We start from the raw sequence: 23,555 nt of genomic DNA, 5'->3' as shown, positions 1-23,555 counted from the left end.
AACATTTTTAGAAGTGTTTCTTTCAATTCTAAACATATTTACTTAAGATTATGTCCAAGGAACCTTTCTTCTGCCTAAATATAGTAAGTGCAGCATTTTTATGATTCATATGAGTGTTCTGTCTTCAACTCAAAAAATGCTTCCACAAAACTGCAACATCAGATCTCTCCTCAATGGCTCCCTCTCATGTCAGCAGAACACTGTATCTATTCTCCCTGGAAGTAAAGTGAGAAGTTCTGGCTGGGGTACAGAAGAAATTTCTCAGGATCCTGTTGCCATAAAAAGCCATTGGGAGAACTCCACAAATAAACCTTTTCCTAAGTATGATTTCATAGTGTATTTAGCTCAAATATACCATAACTAGTATCCAGTTGTATGTTTTCCTTTCCCTTCCCAATTGCTTGGATTCTGTGCACCTTGAGATAAAAGGGAAGAGTTCTCCTTATTAAGAAGAAAAAATATTTTCTGATGACATTTTGTTCTATTCTTCCCTATCACCTAATTAAAGAAAATAATCTAAAAAAAAGTTGCTTTGGCTACTAGGTTATGTCAGTAGCTGCAGGATTATTTTTTGTTTAAATAAAATGATAAAAAAGGACTACATTCACAGAAAGTGTTTAAATGCCTGATTTCACTTTATTTAATGCAAAAGATTAAAAAAATAGGAAAAAATAGTAATGTGTTAGTTCAGCAACTATAAACAATGAAAGCATAGTGCAGGTGGCATTTTAATAATGGTAACTTAAAAGTATAACGAAGGTGAGATTGTGACAATCACACTCTCCATTAAACAACATTTTGCTTTATTGCTATACAAAGAATCACCATTAAAAACTGGAAAAAAATGTAAGGGTGCAACATCTGACTCCATTGAAATAAGCAATTAAGTTCACATTAGCTGCAATGGAATCAAGTTTTTTGTTTTGTTTATTGGATAGTAACTGTAGTATTGTTGTAGCTAAAGCATTTGAAAAAAATTTGTAGCCAGGGAAGCATATTGTGTGCATCAATGTATATGTATATATGTGGATATATGCTTATCTGCTGAAACCGATTTTAAAAAGCAAACAAAATTACATTAGGCCAATTGAAGTCACAGAAATGTGTTTTTTTTAAAAAAAAATCATATCACAATTTTATGTCATTTCTGTAGTATAAATTTATAAAATATATGAGAACTTGTTACCTTAACAGAGGTTTGGAAGAAACTGGCTGAACAGATAAAAGTCTTGAAATATGCTCCAGCTGTGTTCATGGCAAGCTTTAAACATCCCACTCATTGAACTACTTTAAAGAACATACAGTGATATTACTGAGCTACAGTAGGAAGACTGTAACTAATGAAATGCCTCTCCATAATCTGTCATGCTTGAATAGCATTTTGAAGAAAGAAGTTACTGTCATCCCACCTCGGATTAAGAAACTCAAATCTGAACTTTCATCCCTCCTTTGATTAAGAAGTTCAAATCTGAACTACGTGCCAAGATGTCACAATGAAAATTTTAGTAGGGGTATTTTTTTAACATAAAAATGCAAACTGTTCATACAAATTAGTTTAATACATGAGGTATTATGTCAAAAAGATTCTTAAGAACTTATCCTCTATTAATTCGAAATCCAATTTTTAATAAAGTGCCTACATTCTTATTTCCACAATTATAGTGGCTCCAAAGAATCCTTACAGTTGTACATATGTGCGTTTCCCATCTCAAACTTTCTAAACGTGTTTACATAAGACACCAGTCTGATCTATATGTATTTCTATAATTTCAAATATTGGTTTATCATGCAAAAATTGTTATTTAATATTACACTGACCTGTAATATGGAACACAACGCTAGTGGGTGTGCTTATTAAGATGTTTTTTAAAAAAAGAATTGCCCATGTGCAGGTTAGGTTTTCAAATGTGTTGACCACTAAAAAAGGACCCTATCAAAATCTATCCAGCATTAAATAGAAGACTGAAGATGAACACCTAAAAACAGTCTGACCCAATAGTATAAAATGATTAAATGTAGCTAAAGAGAATATATTGTTACGTGCTAACAACATGAGGGGCAAACTGTTGTTTGAAATAATCATTTATGACCATATGCTAAAGTGGTCACCAATAATGAATGCAAGTGGTTGTACAGCAATGTTGGTAACACAACAGTGAACAGCACAGCAACACTACAATGAGTCTTGTCTATTTCTAGCAGTTGATGTTTGTCTAAAATGTCTGTCTTCTGATGCAAAAAGAAGCATGATGAAAATACTAGCTATGCAAAATAATGGTTGAAGTTAGTCCAGAAGGCATGGGATGCCTGCATAAAAATTCAAGATTTAAATCCTAGGTTGTTTCCTTTAAATACGATTTGGTTGTTTTGCCTCCAACACATGGATTAGGAAATTTCAGACAGAAATCCCCGTTAATCTCTCTGCTGACAATGCAGACATGCCAAGCAAAACCTTCTCTGCTGCTGTCATTACCACTCTGCTTTTGCTCTACTCAATTAGGTGACATCAGCAACAATAACAATAGCAACAGTTCTAAACATTTCAGTGTTAAGAAGAAAGTTCTTCTGCACTACTGTAAAAATCCTTAAAACCTACCTCAGTGTTTTTCCATACAAGTACGAAGGGTATAGCAACGGTCAATTCGTTGATGCTGAAAAGTTGTGAGTTTGTTAAGATGGCAGTGCTGTTCTGTTCTAATGCACGGCTAGTCAATAATTAAATTTATCACAAAAGAACTGCAGGAACCTTAAGCAATTCATGACAAAAACGGTTTTGCAATCTTACTACCAACTATTACAACTGTGGTTATTTTGCCTTTAACCCAAAAAAAAAAAAAAACCCTCCTCAGCCTCACAATAGCACCTCACTTTAAGCTGAATAGTCTAAAAACAATTTCCTTCTACAAGCAAAAATTACTGTAAGAATCTGGCCAGTTTTTGCAGCAGCAGCGAAGGAATAATGTTTCCACACAAACCCCTATTGCTTCAGGTCTTTGGACTGGACTGAATAGCAACCTTGCTGGAATCCTATGATCTCTTTAATGCCATAATTTCTCTAAAACCTAAAATGCCTTCAATATGAATAAGGGCAAAAAAGAAAAGGGGGAAAAAAGGAACCACAGACAATAAGGCAATCTTTACAATGTTGAAAGATGTATTTGGCATTTTTTAAAAAAAGTGGGGGGGGGGGGGGAGAAACCAAGTGCATACAATTTACAGCTAGAAGCATTTCTGGTTTGCCAAGTGCTCTCTAAAAAAAGCAGCGCAAGTCACAGCCTACACTGAACAGTAACTGTCACCAAGGAAGCACAACAAATAGTTGCTATAACAACAACAAAAAAGAGCATTTATAAGTACATACCTTTGTCTTCAAAAAATATAGAAACACAATGTATTCAAAAAAGAAATCAAAATTATACAGCCATGTTTTATGAAGTCTACATTTCCCTTGTCTTGGATATATATATATATATATAATATATATATAGATATTTATAGTATTTATAGGTATATACAGTTCAAGCCGTTTTTGACGTTGCAAAGAAAAACTGGAAAAGTCATGAGTCTCTCTCTTTTTTCACTTTGACATCTCCTGCAAGAATGGTTGCAATCTCCCCTTGCATGAAGGCCCAAGGGACATTGGATCCCACTAGGGGGCACTTCTCCCCACTGGGACAATACACTTCGCCATTAGCTCCTTGCTGTTTGATGCTCTGTCTAGAGCAAGGGAAGCAAAACTTATGAGACGGAACTGAGGGACACTGCACAAAGTGGGTGTCTTCCAATCGCTCGTGACACAGGGTGCAGCAGAGGGGGACACTTGCTGCCAGAGAAGAGTCTGGGAGGCTGACAGGGTGCACTGGTTCCATCCCTCCAGGATTTGCCCCTTGGCTCGGCACTTCCCTGGCCAGCCTTCTTTGGTTCATAGGGGATGGAGAAGGGGGGCTACTGCTATTCCTCCTGGTGGTGGAGTGAACCTGGTTGGCATCTTTGGAAGCATGGTTGCCCCCAGCGTTGTCTGCAACCAAAATGAGCGCAGCCATAGGGGACTGACCATTCTGAACTGCCTCCGGTGGTGTGGTCCGATTTGAATGAGGCGAAGCAGTTGGTGGCGGTGGGGACATGAAAGATGCAGCTGCCATTGGTATTTTCATCCCTTCTGATGAGGTGGGTAACCATGACTGTGCCTCGCCATTGATTTTTGGAGGTCCAACTTCACCTTCGGGTTCTGGAGAAGTCTTTCTCTTCCTCGCAGCCCGAGCCCCTAGAAAGAAGCAGTGGGAGATGAGATCATGTTGCAGAGAGCATGGTGTGTCCTATATCACTCTAGTCAGTTGAAGCAGCTGGACCTCAGCCAAATTACTCACTAGATACAAATGGGGAAGACCAGCTTAAAACCAATAAAAGTTCACTTTATCTGGGTTTGTGAATCAGCTTCTGCAAGATAGACCAAGGGCTCATATTATTATGGTACACACTGCAGTCAAATGTAACTACATTGTGCCTCCCTCCTCCCACATTAGTGGCCATGAGCCAAAGAAACAAGTGCATGCTTGTAATTTTCCACTGGCTGGAAACATTCACAGTCATTGTGCACCCAATGCGTCATAATCCACTCACATAGAGAAGAGCCCTACATTTATCCATACACATCCAGTCTCTGGCTAACTTCCGCATGTTTGTTAATTTGCACACTCTGACTTCTAGCCTGGTGCAGGAGGAGGAAGGCAAAACGTTTCCCAGCCCCGCCTGCCCCAGAGCTCCCCTCGCAAGAGAAAGTGGCCAGGAGTAGGGAGGGGAAACCTCCCCGCGGCAGATGTTGCTTCCGCGCGCGGAGCACGCTGCCACAGCCAGGCACAGGAGGTTGAAAAAGGGCCCCTGACCCGGTTTTTCAGGGAGGAAGGGCGAAACGGTTCTCCCTCCACAAGAACCTCAACTGGCCGCGCCAAACGCCCGCCTTTCTCACCTGATTTGGCCGCAGCCCCGTTGCTATCGTAGCCCAAGAGCCTCCCTCCCGCCATGCCGGGCTCCTTCTTGAACTTGCTCTCGAAGGGCGCCGCATGGCCGCTGTGCTGCAAAGCCAGCAGGGTGTCACGCACGGTCTTGGGTTTGCCCAACCACTCTTGCTCCGAGCCCGCCGCTGCCCCCCGGGCTTTGCTCTCCACGCCGAGTGGGTCCAGAGGGTCCGCCGAACCCCGCGCCGCTTGCGGTTGCCCCTTTTCCTTGCCCTCCTGGTCGCTGGCACCGCCGCCGCCGCCGCCCCCAGACGAGGAGGAAGACACCGAGCCGGGCCGCTTGTGCCCACCCCCTTCCCCGGGCTGCTGCTGGCTCTGCTGCGCCTGGGAGACCGAGACCTGCAGCGAGGTTGGCGGCGCTCCGGAGATAGCCGCCAAGGAGGCTGCTGCAGCCGCCGCCGCCCGGCTGCTGATGCTGATGGAGGCTGGCAGGGAGGCTCCGTTCATGAGGGGCACCAAAGTGGGGGCCACGGCGTGAGTCCGGCGCGGGTTGGGACTCTGACGGTTCAGTTCGGGCGGCTCCTCGGGCTTGGAGAAACCGTTGGGGACGAGGATGCCGTTGACCTGCCTGCTCCCGCCGTACTCGGGTCCCAGGCGGGGAGGCGGCCGCTCGGAGGACGCCAGCGCTGCAGCCAGAGAGTAGCGCTCGTGGGGCTGCGGTGGAGCGCGGGATGCCGCCTCGGCCGTGGCCACCGCCGCCGAGTGCAGGTCTTTGGCGCTAAGCGGCGGAGGTTGTTGCTTGGTGTGCGGAGGTGGCGGAGCCCGGCCTTCCTGGAAGCTGTGCGCCCGCTTGAGCTGCCGAGCCGTGTCGATGACGAACTCCACACGGTCGGCCCCTTCGTAGTTGACGCAGCCTCTGCAGACGGGCTCGGTGAAATCCCAGATCATGGCCCAGGGCATGCGAGGTAGATCGCACAAGTAACAGGACTGCCTGCGGGAGGCAGCGGCCACCGCCACCGCCGCGGACGACATGGCCGAGTCCAGGGGCAGCGAGCGCCCCGCGCCTTGTCCCCTACCTCCTCTTCCCCACCGCTGCTCGGCTTGCCACCGGGGAGGCTCGGCGTGTTGCAACTGGTGCTGCAGCCTTTTGCCCTGAATGCCAGCTCCTTGGGCGAACGAGCGCGGCTCCGAGGCGAGGGAAGCGCCTCCGCTTTCGGCCAGGCTCTCCTATTTCCTGGACTCCGGGGACGTGGCGATATGCATCGCCCGAGCAAGGCTCCCTCCGACCCCCCAGTACGACACACCGCTCGCTCTGCCCGCACCGCGCTCTTGCTACTCCAGCACTGCCCGCCGGCTGCCGGCCGCCCAGACACTCACACTGGGCGGGGACTCCAGAAGCAGTCGCCGCCGCTTGGGCGCTCTGCTCCAGTGACTCGATTCTTCGACAGTGCCCAGGAGCGCCTGCGTGTTAGGCTCTCCCCTTCCTCCTCCTGCTGCTCATTGAACTCCTGCCAAGACAACAAGAGCTGCAAGAATAACCAGCTCTCTCTAGTCAGCACGCGGAGGGAGGGAAGGAGGGAGGGAACGGCAGCTCATTCGTGTGTGAATGGATGCAAATAGAAGGACTGGGGTGCCTTTCGCTTCTCCTCCTTCCGGGCAAGAACGCTTTACTAGTAATGCGCGGGGAGTGTAGTTTTGCAATAAAAAATAATTAATAGCCACCCTGTACACATAGCTTCGCCCGTTGCAGAAGGTCACCGCACCTTGTGGATGTGTTCTAATGTTGGATTCTGCAATGGCCAAGTTTTAAAATGTAGGTTACCCGAAGAATCGTTTCAATTTTCGATATTGGCTATGGGCGCATTGACCTTCGGCAAATCCTTTACACTTAAAACTGCCTCTTAAATTGAAGTCATTAACCGTCCTTGAAATTTCCAACCCCGCTCCCCGAGCACTGCATCGATTTGGGGGGGGGGGAGCATAATTATAGGTCAGGAAAGGATTTTGGATGATTATCTAGCCTTCAAGAGCGCTGCCACCCCTACGATTGCCAGTAGGAATTGCTATTATTATTAGCAATTCCTAGTGGTTTTCACGAATTTACCACCAGCTAATACTCACAGGCACGTTTCTTCAGGAATAAATCTCTCTGGATGTAATAGGCTGCCTAGAAGAAAGTAGGCGTAGGATTGTATTCTAAAAGTATTCTAGACTTTATTTCTGAGTCGAATTCGTTGGGTATATTGGCGGGGAATGATGGGAGTTGTGGTCAAGATATGTGAATGTTAGTGAAATGGGAAAGTATATTACATGGCCAAGTAACCAAAGGCAAGGATTCTAAATTCACTTGCTTTACCAAAAATTACATGTAACATCCGTGTAAGATTTTCTTCCTGAAACCTGAAATTGCATGTTCAAAGTACAGTACAGTAACACAGACTGCCGCATTAAAAAAAACCTTAAGGCGCACAGCAGTATACAGTAACGAGAAGCCGGGGAGTCCTGGATATATGCATGGAAAGCGCATAGAAATTATCAAGTTGATAGTTCTATATTGCCACCAAATGACCAAATCGTTTAAACGTATTGTGCGTGAGCCTGCTCGTTACACTAAAGGCTGCCAAGCTTTTTCATGAATGTGTTATTTTTGCAATGTCTTTTAAAGTCCTTTCAAATCCAATATTGGGACAGCCGTATTTCCTTTCCTCAGGCACCAGCGCAGAGCTGGGCATATTCAGCACACCCACCCACCCAGATTCACAGCGCTCCTTTCCCACCCCACCAAAAAAAAAAAAAAAAGCCGCGCAGCTTCTTTCGGTACAAAATAGAGAGAACCTATTGTCACTGAAGTAAAAGCGTAATCCTACTGTATATATATGTAAGTGTCACGCTGCGTGCCTATGGGATCGTGCCGGGTAAACAAAATGGCAGCGTTTTCCTAAAATTCTGGCGTCTAGGTCACCATTCCCACAGTGCTGCCGCAGCTGCTGAGTTATGTAGGTTACAAAGGGAAACGGGGGAGGGAGGGCAAGAGAGCGCTCTGACGTCTGCATTTTGTTCAAGGGCTTTGGCCGCACTCTCCGTGCGCAGCCGCAGTCCAAGACGTGACTCTCCGCTATTGGCACTTGAAAGGCTTGTTAAGCGAATTGCACATTCCAGAGGCGGAGAGCTTCTTATTGCTGCGCCGTCACGGCCGCACGTCCCGCCCCCTTTGCTGCTATTTCTGGGCGCCTCACGCTCCCTTCCTCCCAGGTGCAAAGCTCGCCCAATGTGGTAGCTGACGGGTGTAAAAGCTACGATGTGTACTCCCTTGCTCGCTCTCATCATTAATCTGTGCGGCTCCTTTTGGAGGCATACAGTGCTATCATTCATTCAGACCTGTTGGGGTTATAGGAGAACGAATGTAAATCCGGGTGCTGTAGGGTAATTTGCTTGCACGTATGGTTTCCTATAACACGATCCTGCGTTACTTTCTAGTCCTTGCTGACGCTTTTTTATTTACCAAATTTTAAAACCGCCCATCTCCCTCACAGAGGGATCTTTCACGTTCCTTCTCTGGGAACAAACTCAATTTCTGGAGTAGTCAAGTTTCCGATCGCCATTTTTTAAAAATGGAAACAGGACACTCGAGCCGATTTTTTTTACAACCTCTTCACTTTGAACTGGAATGAACTGGTTGTGAGTTGGAAGAGCAGAGTGTAGATTATTATCTCCAACTGGATTAGCAAAGAGAAGGCAGGGAGGGAAATATGGTGTTGACATTGTCTAGCTTGTTGCTCTTCGAAATGCGGTTGATTCGTTTGAACGTTTCCCCCTTAATGAAGCGGAAAGGTTTGGTTTTGTTTAAAATCCACCCTCGATTTTATTGATCTTGCTTGGATCACATGAATAAACTTGTCCTCAAATTACATGGTTGTTTAATCTCATATTAACATGTTCAGTATTCCTTCCACGATCCTCCCGCGTGGGGATTTCCGCTGTCAAATGCCCTGCTTGTTACGCTTGCGCTTTTCAATGTTGCCAGCTATTCCCGCTAGTGTACAAAAAAACCGGGGGGCTTGGTGCAGGCTTCTGTCTCACAAAATCTTGTGCGCCCCCACCCAAAATGGTGCAGTGCCCCCTCCCACCGTTTCTCACAGATCCAGCAAGTCACCACCCCTTTCTCAAAGTTCCCATCCTGGTTTAAAATGGAGGACTGCAATTGTTGATACATTCAGGAAAATCCTATTGTCCTTTCGGTGCAATGCAGCTTAATCGCTTCCTGCCTTCTCATGCCTGCGCGGTGAAGCCGCATCAGACATAAACAGTGCCCTTCCTTCACCCAGTCAACTCTCCCACGCAGCACAAAGCCAATCATCCTCTGCTCGCCATTTGCTCCCCCCCTTCCTCTGCAAACATTGCACTCGTTAAATGGAAAGTCTTGATTTCTATGTGTCCGAACTGAAACCCGCTGATTCTTAAAGATAATCGAGGTTTTTATTTTTTTAAAAAAAATATTAAGTTCGTTCTGTTTTCATTCTTCCTTCCAGCCCCAGAAAATTCGCATTTCCCAGCTGCAGATCCCTCTCTGGGTTTTTTTTTTAAGAAGCATCTACCACCGCCCCTTGCTGCCCTTCAGTTTTGTCCGAGTTGGCAAGAGTTAACGTGTGTTGTTTTCTAATCCACAGCCGCCATGCCTTTTATGTTCTGTTCTATCGAATTCTTTGTCAGCAGCTCTCACGGAACTTCCAACACCCCCACCCCACCCCCACCGAATGCTGTATACTTTCAGTAAACAGATCTTTGTTTTCGCCTTCCATCCACCGCTTTCTCCAAAAAAGAAGCTGGATCCCTTCCAAGCTGGCTGCAATAACTACTTGCCTACACTAAAAAAGAGGGAGGGAGGGAGGGAGGGAAGGCGGGACGGGTTTCTAGGGTGAGGCAATGTGTCTGCAATTCACAGAGACAAGGCTGGAATTGTAATTGCTTCCATCATGTGATGGCTTATGAAAGAGGAAGTTTGGATGTTTTAGTCACGTAGTTCTTTACCCTCTTGCTTAGCTCCAGGAAAGGAAGGAAAGTTGCATATATTGCCTACATCAAAAGAAAGCCAAGAACTAGTGTACTTAACAGAAAAGTATAACCAGTGTGAACTGCTTGTTAATAATAACATTTTTTTAAAGAAATAAACCAAAGAGAGGAAAAAATTACTGCATTACTGTTTTTGTTTTTAATGATTCCTGTAGCTGTACTAGCTCCCAGAATATATCCCTTTATACAACCCAGGAGTGAAACTGGGGCTTTTTTACGGTTTTTGAAGTCTGTTCTCATTTTATTTAAAAGAAAACTGAATTAAAATCTGGGAATTTAACCCATTCATGGTTTCTATTGTTACATGGTAATATTATTATATTTAGAAATAGTTATAGCTAGGGGACACCTAATGGTGATTGGCTGTAATACCTCTGTGAAAAAAAAGTACTTGCATAACTACTGAAAAAGACAAAATAAAGGATTTCAGGTTATGCTTTGAATAGAATAATATTGATTTGATTATGGAGCATAAATGGTGTTCTGGAGGAATGGAACAGAATAAGAGGATAAGTAATAAACTTAAATTAATTAAGTGTTTAGAATCCAAAGGAAGTGATCAAGATGGAATGGTTACGGTTATTTTTTTAGGAGGGGTTTAATACTCAACCCAGATTCTTTTTTTAGAATCACAATCCAGTCATAAAGATTACTGGAAAAGTAGAAAATTCATACCTGCTCTCTTACATCAAAGACAGAGAGGCCTGTGGCACCTTAAAAGCTAAGAGATTTATTATGGCATAAGCTTTTATGAAGGTCAAGAAATGAGTATCATAGTGGAACATGCTCTATCATAAGCTTATTTATTGGAAAGTGAAACCTAATGAATTCAGTGGGACTTTTAAATAAATAAATAAATAAATAAATAAATAGGTAGTAATTTGTCCTAAGTTCAAAAAAAGGAAATTCATCTGATGGATTGTTTATATAATACCTCCCCCCAAAATATATTCAAATAAAAGCAATGGTGGGATTCATTTTTTTTACTACTGGTTCTGTGGGTGTGGCTTGGTGAGCGTGGCAGGGGAAGGATACTGTAAAATCTCCGTTCCCTCATCACTCCGGGAGAGGTTACTGTAAAATTCCCATTCCCTCCCGATCAGCTGGGTCTCAGGAGGCAGAGAATAGATGGAGGCAGAGGCCAGTCAGAGGTGGTATTTACCAGTTCTCCAAACTACTCAAAATTTCCGCTACCGGTTCTCCAGAACTGCTCAGAACCTGCTGAATACCACCTCTGAATAAAAGTAAGGAGTAAACCAATCACAGAACCCCAATCCTGGAGTTTCTGTAACTGAAACTTAATTAACTGGTTTCAAAAAGATTCTAGGGATATGGCCATCTTTTTCTATTCAAGATTGCATAGACGCAGAAGTCATGCTGGGGCACATTCATGCTTATTGTGGGCCAGAACCAATTGAAGATACGCCCATTGAATATCTTTCTGGCCCTTTTGGTTTTTTATTTTTCTCTCTCTTTTTATTCCTTCTCTGGTAGCTACCTACTGATTCTGAGACGGATTGTTCTTGCCACAGGCTGACATTCATCACTTGCTAATAGCTTTGGAAATTAGGTGGAAAGCTGTATGAAAACAGGCCAAGAACTAAGCTGGATAGGAGGTGTATGTTGTCCATCTTTGGTGAAGAAGATGGGGCAATAGTTCTAATTTGCATTCTTTGTGAACTTGAATAGTATATAGGATGAGCTATTGTATATATTATCTTGAAGGTTTTGATTAAACTACTTCCTATCCCAAGTATTATGGGATTGATCCAAATCATACCACTTTGAAAAAGAAAACAACTGTTCTAGCTGTGCATTCACTAGAACAGTGGTGGTGAACCTTTTAGACACCAAGTGCCCAAACTGCGTGTGCATGCATGCCCAAACTAAAAGGTGCACACGCACGGGCATGCACATGCGCACAAACATAAGCATGCATAAACATGTGCATGCACAGACATGCGCACATGCTGACATGCATGTGCGGACATGCACAGCAGAGACCCAACGACCAGCTGACTAGCGAGAGACGGGCATCCCAACACAGGCAGCACGACAAGAGGTAAGATTTTTTTTACTTTCGTGAGCTTCTGTTTCATTGTTTGCAGGGAAACAGAAGCTCACGAAAGAAACACCACAGAGATCCGACCTGAGGCGACAGCATGTGTGCCAGCAAAGAGGAATCTGCGTGCCACCTCTAGCATGTGTGCCATAGGTTTAGAGCAATAGCAGTAGACTTATATACCGCTTCATAGGCCTTTCAGGCCTCTCTAAGCGGTTTACAGAGAGTCAGCATATTGCCCCCAACAATCTGGGTCCTCATTTTACCCACCTCGGAAGGATGGAAGGCTGAGTCAACCCTGAGCCGGTGAGATTTGAACCGCTGACCTGCTGATCTAGCAGTAGCCTGCAGTGCTGCATTTAACCACTGCGCCACCTTGGCTCTTGGCTCTGGTTTGCCATAATGGCTCTAGAAGAACATGTAGAGAAGCCTAAAGTTAAAATAGCTTTCCCCCCCCCCCCCCCAAAAAAAAAAAATTGAAAGGATATAACAATTAAGGAAGCAGACTGTGGAAACAAGTTTGCAAAGTGATTTATCAAAACATCAGTGCTGATCTTGATCCAATTCTACTAAACTTCAAACTGTGAATCCCATTATTTTTTTGTTATCTAAGGACGATAGAATTGTAGCGGTGACATAATTCACTGCAGAAAATAGCCAATCCAAAGCTACATAGCAGCACTTATTTTGAAAATATGAACAATTAGTACATGGAGAGAAGACCACCAGGAAGCGTAGGCTAGGCTGGGAGGTTAAATACAAACAAATTCCATTTGACAGGGGATTCTCTCTCCCTCCCTCTCTCTCCCTCCCTCCCTCTCTCTCTGTGTGAGTTTCCTGTAAGTTCAGGATCCATTTTTAAAATTCATATCAACCATGTATTGATCCATTGGCTACACAAAGCTTCTTATTTTATAATCTCCTTCTCAGGATAACTGACACATCTGGGGTCACTGAAGATGGCATGGTTTCCTACTCCATAGTTCTTTATCCTCAACAGTCTTCCTCAGCTTCCTGGCTGAAAAAAAACGTTTCTTCAGGAGGCTTCCTTCTGAGGCACAGCAGGGAAAGTCAGGAGACTGCAGAGCAGGGAGCAGGTAATGGTCCAGTGGAAAATAAATGGACTTTCCTCCAATGAACTGGCACCAAAGTATGCCAGCATAATTTGCTGTGTCTTCCATTCTGCCTCAGTAATGAGGCTGGCGGGTGATACTGTCCTAACAGTTTCAGTGGGACACAAGCGAAGGAAAACAATTTGTAAAATATTCTGCCAGTGCCTAATCTCTTTTCCTACCCACGCCGGGGGAGGGGGAGTGATGGGTGCCTCCAGCAACTAAAGCAGCTAAGAAGATCTGGGCAAATCCCAGCTTGCCGTCACTGGGGTTGCTGCTGAAACACTGCAAATCACGCATACAGCAAGTCTTGTTTGGCAGAAAGCAGAAAATGCCATTTTAACATAACCACAAGGTTGGGCAGCCACAATTGTGGGCCAGGAATAGAATGAGGGCTGCATCACGAAGGCCTTGTCCTTAAAGGACAGATAGCAAGACGTCTTCAAGGAGTGTTAGGGAGATGCATCTCTCAGCCACCTGGCAATAACACTTACAAATGGTTACAAATATAGATCCGCTCAGTCAGTCCCACATTTCTTCATGATAAATTTGCCTGCTTTAACCATCAGCAAGGAAATAGCGGAGCCTCCAGGAGGAGTATGTTCTGTAATCCGGCTGCTGCAAAAAAGCTGGAATGACAATGGCTTAAGTGCCGGGTTTCTCAACTTTGGGAAGCTTTAAATGTGTGGACTTCAACTCCCAGAAGTCCTCAGCCAGCCATGATTGTGTAGTGGGTGACTTTGGCTCAGTCTCTCCCTCTCAGCTCAATTCAATTCACAAGGATGGTTGTTGTGAGAGAAAAAAACCAAACAGGTTGAGGAAACTCTAAATCTTGTCTTGAGTTTCCCATATGAAAGGCAGGGTATAAATCTAACAAAGAAACAAAAGGTTTTCTTGAATCTCTGCCAAATATGCATCAGAGATTGGCAAAACAAACCTTGCTTTTTAAATTTCCTCATAGTACATTAGTATGTTTCTAATTTGCCAGGTGTCCTCCAGCACAGTCCCTACCCGGATCTCTGCTGCTGATGGGTTTAAAGAATTGTTGAATTTAATGTTACTAGAAATACAGGTAGTTCTTGACTTAGGATCATAATTGAGCCCCAAATTTCCAATGGATAAGCAAGGCAGTTGTTAAATGAGTTGCGCTCTATTTTTTGACCTCTTGTGACACAGTTGCTAAATGAATCACTGCAGTTGTTAAGTGAGCCATGTAATCGTTAAGCATATCTAGCTTCCCCCATTGACTTTGCTTATTGGAAGCTGGGTGGGAAGGTTACTGTTGGAAGAAATGACCAGGTCCAGGTTCAAGCCGGGAGAAAGGCACTGGAGACAAAATGGAGGCTGGAGACTGATTGGAAAGAGATTCAATTAATTGATGAAGCAGAACCACCAGGCATGTGCAATTCTGGGCAGCTGACCACATGGAGTTGAGAGTGAAGGGTTTTTATACCTTCTCTTGGGCATTGCACTTGAACTTCCTGTTCCTGTGCAAGAACATATGTTCTATTGGCTGTTGTAGGAGTTATGTAGGGGTCATAACTGGCTCTATAGGTTGCCTGAGCTAAGTTTGGTTGAAGTTTCTGAAGATGATGCAATAATTAATGGCTTTGCCCTGTTTTGGCTCTTGATTGAGGACTAATTTGCCTTTGTTCGGACTTTGCTACAGGGAGTAATGGATTAACAAAGCTGCATTTCTAAAAGTTGGCCCAGCTCAGTATCTGCTTGTGGGCGGGGAGCTGGAGCTCTGAGTTTCTGGCTCCCTTAAGATTTTTATTTCTCTGTTAGGGGAAATATTTTATCCTGTCCTTTTCAAAATATTTCATTCTTCTAGTAGAGGGGTGTGTTCTAAACTTTCTATAATACAAATGGAGGTCACATGATGCAGGGACTGCAACTGTCATAAACACAAGTCAGTTACCAAGCACCTGAATTCTGATCACGTGGCCGGCCATGGAGATACTGCAACGGTGGTAAGAGTGAGATCCGGTCATTTTTCAGTGCTGTTGTAACTTTGAATGGTCACTCATGGAATGGTTGTAAATTGAGGAGTAAAATGTCCTAAAAAGCCTTGCAATCTTTTTAAAAAAATATAATTTACTGCAAAAGTAAGCAGCTTGCAGCTTACTGCCCATGCATAGCCCTGCAATTCCCAGACCTCCCTGAAATTGATGGGGCTGAAAATGTCCTCTTATTAAGGGAGCATTTTATCGGGTCCTTATATTTACTTTGCCCAGGTGATTGAAAAGAAGCCGATCCTTACACAGAGAAATAGTTTAACTTTAGCAAATACTATTTCTGAAATAATATATTTTGATTATTAACAACATTTGCTCAAACTGGTCTAGTTACTGAAACACAAAGTGTCTGTATGTTAGTTGTTAGACCAAATTCTAGGAAGTACTACAATATATATTATGGATTTTTTAAATTTAAAAACAGTTTATATAGCCAGCCACATCACCACACATGAGGTCCCGGAGCACACCCAGGTTTTCTAAGTTTTTTCAGTGGCCAGCAGGGCACAGTAACATTTTACTTAATTCCTAATACTTACCTTTCATATTTACTTGCTGGCCCTTCAGTCAACAGTTTTTTAAAAATTTAGGCAAATGAATGATTTTTTCTTGGTAGAATATTTGAAATGTTATATATTGCTTTGGAAGTTAAAAAAAAGATACAAAGTAATTCAGAAAATTATACTAATAAAGGATGTCCTTCAATAAGGTTCCAATAATTATGTGATGAAATGTCCATGTTTTTTCTTCGGGTTCTCATTCACCTAGTCTGAACTGAACTGAAAAGCATACATTATTTCAGTATAAAATGTAAATTCAGGTATGCAAACCTTATTTAACAGAATGGGAGCAGTGTGTAGGTGTACCATTCTCATTTCTGTCCCTGAGACTTCCAGAAATAATTTGGGGAGCTTTGTATCCCAATCATCTGTTATAGTAGTAGCTTATTTATGATTGGATGTCCCAGCCTCCCCAATTATCTACAGTTCATTTGATGTCTAAGTCAGTGACCCCCAACCTCTTGGGTGCCAGGGACCAGTTCCATGGAGAGAGTTTTTTTCCATGGACCGGAGGGCATTTGGTTTCATGTGCTGTCTGCATCCCATAGATGGGGCTTCTCTTGTTTGTGTAGCCCAGTTTCTGGCATGCCATGGACCAGTGCCAGTCCATGGACTGGGAGGTTGGGGACCCTGGTCTAAGTCGTTTCCAATGCTACCAGAGAATTCTGGGAATTGTAGTTACAGTATATGTGGAGGAACCATGTTCAAGAACTCTGGGATCTATTTTTGGCATTTCTATTTGGAGTCAGTTCAAGCTTTGTTTGAAATCTGTGAGGAAATTTCTATGAGAAATAAGTTCAATGACCACATTGTTACGAGTCTGTAGTTGGCAATTAAAGCAGAACTCATTATTTTAAATATTATTTGTAACTTTGGGATATAAAACAGCAGACTCTTCCCATTTTAGATTTGTTGATATCTGAAAAGTGGCTACATTTTCTTTTTCTAGTGAGAGTCTGGGAATAACTTCTACAAACCCTTACAAATAAACAGGAAGCCCTGGAATCTGTGACCCTGATGTGATGTGGTTCTGTCTCTATTTATAACATTAAACACATTAGTTCAATTGGCCAAATAATGCCCTACAGAACATGGGGACAAGCCAAGAATTTATCAGGAAGTATGTTGCAAACTAAGAGGAAAACAAGTGGCTAAGAATATCGCTTGGCAGATGTGTTGATTTTGTAAGCTCTTTGATTAAGCTGTACCAGATAAAACAGGCTTTTTTCCTCAGATGGTAATGAATAAAACAGCATGCCATTATTATTATTTTTTAAAAGACAAATTGTTGAGGTTTACAAGAGGCAAGTTTAAAGTATCTATAATGAGAGGTTTTTGCCAACATCAGCCTCTGGAGAGCCCAAACTCTGAAGTCTTTTATTCTGGAACTGAAAGCTTGAAGAAAGGGCTGCATTCTATCACATAGTTTTAGGTTGTGCATGCCAAAGACAAAACTTTCTCAGGGACTGTGCCAGAAGGGGTTGACCTTCTTCCAGTATACATGTACTGTATTACTAATTTGTTTTCCCAACTGTAGCTGAAGTAAGTCTAGGTCTGTTCCATATAAGCAGCATTGAAATAATGGATATATTATGGGAGATAAATGTTAAGGGATAATTTTTTTTGACAAACTGAATGCTCACATAAATCTTGAATTCCAGTAAATGTAAAGGTAAGCAAACAAACAATTAAGAACTAACACAACAACTAGCCGCTTATGTTTGTTCGTTTGTTTTTCCTTCCTTCCCTGTCTTCTTTCCTTCTTTCTTTCTTTCTTTCTTTCTTTCTTTCTTTCTTTCTTTCTTTCTTTCTTTCTTTCTTTCTTTCTTTCTTTCTTTCTGTCTCTTCCTTCTCTCCATCCCCTTTTCTCTCTTTCTCTCTTTCTCTCTCTCTCTCTTTCTCTCTCCTTTTTTCTAAAATATACACATTGAATAATTCATGGGATTTATCAAAACATCTTAACTTTAAAGTGTTTTTAGCTTCAAGCAAATAAAAATGATTTTGTCCTTAAGTGCTTTGCAAACAAGTCCACATAATCATCTTCTCATCCATCATTGCTCAAGAGTCTGGGTCATCTTAAATAAATCCACTGGATGGCACTCTGCAGGTGCAATAAGGTCAGAGAAGTAAGGTTACTATGCCACCCTTACTACCACGCTACTACTTACTACTTACTTCACGCTACTACTTACTACTTACTTCATTTTCTATCATTGGTATTCTAAGCATCTCTTCTATTATTTCATTTCCTGGAACTCCTCCATTAACCATAGAGTTCACTGGGATCTCCATTAATCATAGTGTTCCCTATGTGTAGGGTTGCTTGGGAACATTCCTTGTCAATTTTATGTTTCAATGCTCAGTAAGAACTGTGGTGCTAGTGCCCAAAGGATTACTAAGAAACTCTCCAAGCCTCTATTGAAAAGCCATAAAATCTGTATGATATCTGGAGTGGACCAGCCTAACAGGCCCTTCCTTGCTTCCTGCAGCAAGCTTCAGAATGACCAGAAAATGATCTGTCCATGACAAACTTTAACAAAAATGTCCTCATATAGAGATCAGAAAGTCTTGCAAATTAAAAACCAGATGATGCATATGGCCAGCTTTATGAATCAGGCTAGTGTCAGTTAGTCAGTGATCATCTGGCAACAATGAAATCCTCAGCCATGCCTGATATATTTGTTCTTCCACAAATCTCTTCCTAGTAACTTACTCTTAATGTTTCAGCAGTTTATGCTTGCATATCACAGAGTGTATTGTTAATCTAGGCACAAAATTGAATATATAACTATGCCATTTATAGATTAAGCAAAATTAAGAGCATACTTACTCCAAACAGAATAATTTTAGATGGATAAATAGGACTGAAGTCAAAACACATATTTACAGGACTCAAAAGTCAATACATAAGTACAAAAGAATTATTACCCAGAAAAAAAAGATAGCTCAGTTGAAAAGAACTGGGAATTGCTTTTGAATCCAAATATTGAGTTGTAACTATATCTCTGCTACAAAGATTGGCCATGTTGGTTGGCTGTACCAGCATTAAATCCCAAACCTAGAATTTCCAACTCTTTAAACTTATTCTGATCTTCAAAAAATTGTTAGATTTTGATTAAGGGGGCCTTTGCTCAAACTTATTCATTCTCCCTCTGCCATGCCAAAGGAACAAAAATACTTTTCATATCAGGAATAAAAATCCTGGCCCATGCTGACATTAGATCTATTTCTTTCCAATATAATGCTCTACAAAAAATAATAATATTAAAAAGCATGTCTAAATCGATTTAGTGAAAGCTGAACTGAAGGCATGTTGGTGCAATGAACCAATATTTTCATGAAATGTTCATATAAGTGGAAACATTACACACTTCAAATGAATAGATTGATAGCTTGTCTAGCCTTCCTGTATGCATGAATTTGCAGTTTCTCTTTATGCAGAATTTCTACACTCACCCTCTCCCCAGTTGTAGTCAAAATGTAATCCAAAATGAAATTGGGTGGTGCAGAAATGTGTTAAATACATAAATCTGCAAGATGTCAGTTGGAACTAGTCCTAACTTGTTCAAAAAAGCAAGCACTGGAGGGGATTCTTTTTTTTTTTTTAAAGATGCTTGACAAAAATTATTCAAGTTCCAGCTGGTAACTGGTTTATCAGTAAAATATATTAAATATCAAAAATTGATGAACACGCTGCTTTTTTCGGTTCCCAAAAGATGTACTGTACATTATTTAAAAATTGTATTAGATTTGAAATCTGGTTCAAGGATAAATGTCTACAAATTTCAGATTTCTTTTCATACACAAAAATAACAGAGGGAACCAGAACATGTTACTGATTTATACAAACCCAATTCCCTTGTTTTAGCAATGAAGAACGGAAGAATCTTTGCAGACAATTCCAAGAGGCAAGCATGTTGCTGAGGTATGCTGATCAATAGAAGCTGGGACCAGACTATTTGAAATGACAATCTCCAAAATGAATTCTGAGGGAAAAGAAAACCCATCAAAGCTGTTGATTCTTCCAAGAGAAACTCTGCCATGTTTAAGAATATAGACAAAATTGTTCTCTGGCAACTTTCTAAATTTTACCTTTGCAACTGACATTAGAGAAAGAGCAAATAGTAGAGATACACACAAAAATACGTACCATTTAATGAAGAATGATAGTTAAAATGCTTAATAGTAGAATACCAGCCAGGACATGCTTATTTCAGAAATAACACCTTTCATATTTTACATGTACTTCCTGAGTTCTATTTGGTTTTACAGTTTTTCAGTTAACCTCCCCTTTGGCACCTATTTAGAGACATTATGCTCTTGTAGATCCTACACCTAACTAACGGCTACTTTTTTCATGAGTCATAATTACAGTGTAAACACAGACTCATACTGGGACAACAGAAATCAAGGTAATAGCTAGACACTCTGGTGCTTTTACTCTATTGTTTGACTAAGTGTCTTTTGAAGCTTTTCTACAGGACTAGCTAGTCACTTGACTAGATTTCATCCATTGTTAAAGTTAATGCAATGTATTGAAATGCAGAATGCGGTCCTGGGGTCATAAATATCTTACCCTGTGCAAGGTGAGCCACATCCTACTCTAAATGAAGCAGGTTTCCTACTGGATCCTTCTATGCCATCATTCAGTTGGAGAGAGTTATGAATAAATCCAAATTCTTTGTATAACTACTAAGCAATTATATTAAAATGACATAAGGATACGCAGATGTGGTTTAAATTAAAAAGAATATAAAGATTAAAAGTTTGGTCATTTTTATCACATTTGCTTTATATCTTGACAGGCCTGGGAACAAGATGATTTTCAGTAATATCAGACATGAATGAATTGAATTAAAACAAAAAGGAAGGGAAAAGAAAATATTTTAAATTAAAAGGCATGGCTTTAGCAATGTAAATGACAAAGAAAATTACTTCTTCTAATTTCTGCATGCTTCCAATGGCAATGATAAACATGATGTGCCTAGTAGTACTGAAGTGCATTATCGGAAACAATGCAGAGATTAGTTATCTAAACATTTATTAAAGTCCCTTTCAAGTCAGAAGATTTCTCCAGGTCATTTACAAGTTGAAAGCTTACATCAGTTAAAAAAAAAGTTCATGAAAGTCACAAAAGACCTTACCTAGTCAACAATGAAGTCCATCTAGATTTCAATGGAGAAATTAAACTCATTTCCCATTTTTCTCCTCTCAGAGAGAGGGGAAAAATCTGAAAATGTTGAAAAGAATGGAAACACACTTGCTAATTCATCTTCCTTCCCTTTCTGTTCTTAGAAACCATTTCAGAATCTCCCCCAAACAGCTCAACTTTGCAATATTGAAGCAAATTGCTTTGGAAGGATTGCAAGATTTTAAATATTTCAGGAGACAAGGGCATGTATAATTGAATTTAAGGCAAAAGGTAAATTAAAAACATCTCATGATCAATAGCCTCTCTGTTCTATCTGATATAAACTATGAAACAGCATGTAGCTGTATAACATTTTTTAAATTGCTCATATTACATGTTTGTTTACATAACTAAATTGACCATTATAATGTTTGAAGAAGCTGCCTTGTAGTGTAGAGCCTCATCTACAAATTGCTTTTATCATCTTAGCCCTAGGAAAATAATAAGACTTTATTCAGTACTGTACTTTCAACTCTGACAACAGAATGCTCCATTAAATGCCCGAGGAAAGACTTGAGATCATTATGTTCCAGAAATTAATCCCTCTTACAGTAAAAAAAAACAAAACCAACCACTGATGTGCAAGAGGTAGTTGATCTGCACTCTTGTGGATCTTCTATCTCAAGATCCAGCAGTAAGGAGAATAATAATAAAGGCACAGGTTACTGCAACAACTTTATTACATGTATTCTTGGCATCAAGAAAAAATAAAATCCAACTTAAGGCAAGCTGTGTGCAAATTCAGCTCTGGGTCAACCAGGCATGGCTAGTCTAGTGAAGAGAAGGACCAGGGGAGACATGATAGTATTGTTCCAATATTTGAGTGGCTGCCACAGAGAGAAGGGAGTCAAGCTATTTTCCAAAGCACCTAAAGGCCAGACAAGGAATAATGGATGGAAACTGAACAAGGAGAGATTCAACCTGGAAAAAGGAGGAACTTTCTGACAGAGCAATCAACCAATGGAAAAGCTTGCCCTCAGAAGTTGTGGGAGCTTCATCACTGGAAGCTTTCAAGAAAAGACTGGACAGCCATCTATCAGAAATGGTGTAGGTCTCCTGCTTGGGCAGGGGGGTTGGACTAGATGATTTACAAGGTCCCTTCCAACTCTGTTAATTTGTTAAATCTGTTAAATTACAGACATAGTGATCACATTTTAAAAAGATAATCCATACACTGCACATGATTAGCTGCTGACAGTCCCAGGTAAAAGTTCTTACCACCACAGATCTAAATGATGCTGAAAACATACCACGAACTTTATGGGAATCACTGATTTATATTAAATTTACACTGCATTTTCAATCAATTGATTTACTGATCAATTGAGTCATTTGTAATACATACAGTATATGCGCAAGCAATTAAGAATTATGCATGGGGAAAATGGGGTGGCCCGCAGATAATATCTTAAACCTGATTGGCTCTTACCACCAGTAGTTCAGGTTTTTTTTCCTTTTTAGGCATTGATTTATTATGCTATTTTTTGCCTTCAGAACTGAAATTAATGGTGCCCTTTACATCTAAAGATAATTTCCATTTTCTGTAGGTCATACTTTTTATGCCAACAATCTCTTTGCCTGCTTTCTACAACAATCAATGCCGTCACCATGCTTGAATAATTAAGGTGTGCAGTCATATCTCATCTACTGAACTGTACAGTGGACATGAAAGTAATTTTGAGATATAGATTTTTCCAAGATTTTCTAAAATATCAATGTATTTAATCCTGTCAGGGAAAAAATGACCTTCGTTTTGATATACAAACTCTGGCATTAACATTAATGATGACAATTGTTAGAGTAAGCCAAAAAGGCCAATGCAATACAATAAAGACAAAGAAACAAGCTTTCATAGGACTGTATGAATCAGCTAACATAACAGAAAGTCAGGGTGGAGAAGCTAGGAAAATAATATTCAGAGCTGTAATGCCATAAGAGTTTACAAGGCTGAATTTCAGATTCAAGAAGAAACAAAAATAAAACAGGCTATAGTCTTAAACCTAAACACATTTATTTTCTGGTCTCACTGATTACAAAAGAGTTGTTTCCAGATTAACAAGTAATTTCTTTCTCTCACAAGTGCTCACTTTCTGTTTTCAGTGGCTCTAAGTATAGGGTCATCTTTCCTTACCTTCCTTTTTACCTTTCATAAAGTGGATTTTTCAAAAGATTTTTATCCCACCTTTTTTTAATATACCATATGTAGACTGAATAGAACTCTTTGATTAAAAAAAATATCCTTGTAAATCTCTTAAGTACAAGAACTCTGCCTTGAAACCCAAAGAAATATTATTTGTTGATGACAATAAGGTAGGCTGAAATAGATGAATAACTTGGCTTTTCATGACAACAACAATTTAGCATTCATAAGAGGTGGATAAACTGATTCATCCGATTAAAGCAGGCTGTAAGATAGCTATAGTAGCTAATATTGTATTCCCCATCTTATCAGAGCTACTAAAGGTACTGTACACATAATTCTTTTGAAAATATATGACCTTCCTTAAACACTCAGGATACCATAACTCAGCTGCATACAAATTAAATACTATTGTTTATACCTTAATTGTGGTTCATCTTGTGACCT

General features: G+C 41.1%; 1 protein-coding gene and 1 long non-coding RNA gene across 2 annotated transcripts; one reads left to right on the top strand and one right to left on the bottom strand.

Annotated features, from left to right (window-relative positions):
- Nucleotides 1-613: 613 nt before the first annotated feature.
- On the bottom strand, nucleotides 614-6,280 carry IRF2BP2 (interferon regulatory factor 2 binding protein 2). The gene is made up of 2 exons (XM_014059372.2): nucleotides 4,967-6,280; nucleotides 614-4,264 (listed from the first exon to the last, which is right to left on the bottom strand). The coding sequence occupies exons 1-2, from the start codon at nucleotides 5,985-5,987 to the stop codon at nucleotides 3,558-3,560; spliced, it is 1,728 nt and encodes a 575-aa protein (XP_013914847.2). The 5' UTR covers nucleotides 5,988-6,280; the 3' UTR covers nucleotides 614-3,557.
- A 10-nt stretch (nucleotides 6,281-6,290) lies between these two features.
- On the top strand, nucleotides 6,291-21,059 carry LOC148045009 (uncharacterized). Its single transcript, XR_015696994.1, has 4 exons — nucleotides 6,291-6,768; nucleotides 11,520-11,675; nucleotides 13,018-13,184; nucleotides 19,646-21,059. It is a non-coding gene; the product is annotated as an uncharacterized LOC148045009 (long non-coding RNA).
- The last annotated feature ends 2,496 nt before the right edge of the window (nucleotides 21,060-23,555 follow it).

The sequence above is a fragment of the Thamnophis sirtalis genome, unplaced genomic scaffold, assembly GCF_051295495.1.
Source record: "Thamnophis sirtalis isolate CommonGarterSnake01/CBP01778 unplaced genomic scaffold, rThaSir2_p1.2 scaffold_6, whole genome shotgun sequence".
Taxonomy (NCBI): domain Eukaryota; kingdom Metazoa; phylum Chordata; class Lepidosauria; order Squamata; family Natricidae; genus Thamnophis; species Thamnophis sirtalis.
The sequence above is the reverse complement of the archived record's forward strand: the minus strand, read 5'-3'. Positions and strand labels throughout refer to the sequence as shown.